Source organism: Loxodonta africana, chromosome 2 (assembly GCF_030014295.1).
Source record: "Loxodonta africana isolate mLoxAfr1 chromosome 2, mLoxAfr1.hap2, whole genome shotgun sequence".
NCBI classification, from domain to species: Eukaryota; Metazoa; Chordata; class Mammalia; order Proboscidea; family Elephantidae; genus Loxodonta; species Loxodonta africana.
The window spans coordinates 205,815,366-205,817,748 of NC_087343.1; the positions used below are offsets into that span (position 1 = coordinate 205,815,366).

The following is a 2,383-nucleotide window of genomic DNA, read 5'->3' on the forward strand; positions in this document are numbered from 1 at the left end:
TATATTCTTATCAATATTAAGGTAGCAAAAATAGTCAACATTATTAAAATCTGGGTACTAGTCCATCTTTATGTAATGATAATTTATGTTACTTAGGGACCAGGAATGGAAAATAAATCAACCCTTCGTCTTGTTAAATGTAAATGATAATATTGTTTCTGATTTTTAGTGTGGTGAAAAGAGAATGGTATTGCTTTCGACCACCAATTTTTCTTCTTGAGGTGTTGGATGTTTCACTTCATTTTTCTGAAAAAATATTTCCTTTATGATAAAATATTTCATTAGTCTAATATAAAGGAGTTGTATGCAACATATATGACATAATGGGTAGAGTTGGGTCAAATCGTCAGCTTTGGATCTAATGTATTCTATTCTTATTCTTTTGAATCAAATATCTGATCAGTTAAATTTCAAATATAATCCTTGTCAATATCGATTTAAGATATACTTACCATCAGTAGTGTAATTGATGTGAATTGATTTAATCTCATTATAATCACATAAGATTTTTGTTTCCTCCTTTCTCTCATTTAAACAGACAAATTTCAATGGATAAGATGGGACAGCAAAATTCCAGCACAATTACTGAGCTTGTACTTATTGGATTTTCCAATCACCCCCAAGCTGAGATCCCCCTCTTCTTCCTCTTCTCTCTGATCTACTTGGTAAATCTTTTTGGAAACACAGCCATCATCACCTTAGTGGTTTTTGATTCCTTTCTCCACACACCCATGTATTTTTTTCTCTGTCATCTCGCCTTCCTAAATTTATATTTTAGCACACTTGTGGTCCCAAAAATGCTTTTTAACTTCATTGTAACCAGAAAAGTCATATCTTACAACTTCTGCCTTGCCCAGACCTACATCACTTTATTCCTGGAGGCAACTGAGTGCTTTCTGCTTGCAGTGATGGCTTTGGATCGCTATGTGGCTATTTGTTACTCACTTCGATACCTGATTGTCATGAACTGGTCTGTGTGTCTGGCACTATCTCTGGGGGCCTGGACCCTTGGCTTCTTTGCCTCAGTAGTGCCACTCTACTTCATAATCCTCCCACTCTGTGGTCCATATATTGTTGACTATATTTTCTGTGAACTGCCCATCCTTCTTCACATGTTCTGTGGTGATACATCCCTGGATGAGACCATGATGGTGGCAGGAGGGGCTGGAACCGTGTTATTCCCCTTCCTCCTCATTATATTCTCCTACCTCCACATCTTGTTGGCTGTGATGAGAATAGACTCAGCTGAGGGCAGGAAAAAAGCCTTTTCCACTTGTACTTCTCACCTGACTGTGGTGACCATATATTATGGGACAGGGTTGGTCAGGTACATGAGACCCAAGTCCCTTTACTCCGCAGAAGGAGATAAACTGATCTCCTTGTTCTATGCGGTCATCAACCCTATGATAAATCCTTTTATTTACAGCCTGAGGAATAAGGAAGTGAAGGGGGCGATGGGAAGAGTAATGGAGAGATACAAAAAAAGCCAACAAATCACAGATTAAAATGTTTAGAGATTAAAGACAACATTTCAAACTTTTCGTTTACCTCCAAATCACATGAGACTAAACTCCTTCACTAGAAATTCAGATTCAGTAGACTTGCTTGTGAAGATGGTCATCATATTTTTCTAAATGTATCCAGGTATTTACAGTTCAAGTTTTTCCTCTCTATGAGTTAACATTCAGACACATTAGTCTATAAAGTTTAAGAATATTGCCATCAAATACTTTTGTCAGTCAAATACTTTGGTAACTCAGCCATACACTTGTCAATATGGTAGGCATGTCTAACAGTCACTTCCTTTAGGGTACTTTATTATGTTTATTCATTCTTTTTTTAAGCTTTTGAATTTTGATAAGCGTTCCATCACTAGATCACCAATCTTCTTTGACTTGTGTGTGATGTTAAGCTGAAGATGTGTGCCAAAGATTTTACCAGAGATAAAAAAAGACAGAGGGCCATGGGAATTCTGAAATACTTATGTCATTAAATCATACAGAAGGAAAATATCTTTGAAGTTACTATTGAGAATTGTTTTAAGTGTGTAGAACACAGTCCTCCATATACCCGATTTATTTTTTGTCATTATAGTGAAAAGTTTTAGTTACAGTATAGGCTTTTGATTTAAAATATAAAGAAACTTCTGAATTATTAAACTTTAGTTAGATTCATGTGGAAGATAAGATACTGAACTAAAAAAAGTCATTTCATTTAATTCACTCTGTATTTAACTAAGTATATTGGGTAAAATATATTTGCAATGATGCTTTATCAAGGATCTGTATAGTGGTGAGTTTAATAATGCTTAATTTGAAGGAAAACTACAGAATTAATTCTAGTTTTAATCATTTAGTAGGTGTATATGCTTGAGCAGAAAACA

General features: G+C 35.1%; 1 protein-coding gene across 1 annotated transcript; it reads left to right on the forward strand.

Moving 5' to 3' along the window:
• The first annotated feature begins 338 nt into the window (after nucleotides 1-338).
• LOC100670959 (olfactory receptor 2A12-like) lies at nucleotides 339-1,748 on the forward strand. Its single transcript, XM_003404972.3, has one exon. It carries the CDS (start codon nucleotides 549-551, stop codon nucleotides 1,503-1,505), a length of 957 nt encoding a protein of 318 aa, XP_003405020.2. The 5' UTR covers nucleotides 339-548; the 3' UTR covers nucleotides 1,506-1,748.
• The last annotated feature ends 635 nt before the right edge of the window (nucleotides 1,749-2,383 follow it).

Excerpts from the sequence above, each read along its gene's own strand:
- LOC100670959 (XM_003404972.3), top strand. The coding sequence starts at position 549 with ATGGATAAGATGGGACAGCAAAATTCCAGCACAATTACTGAGCTTGTA.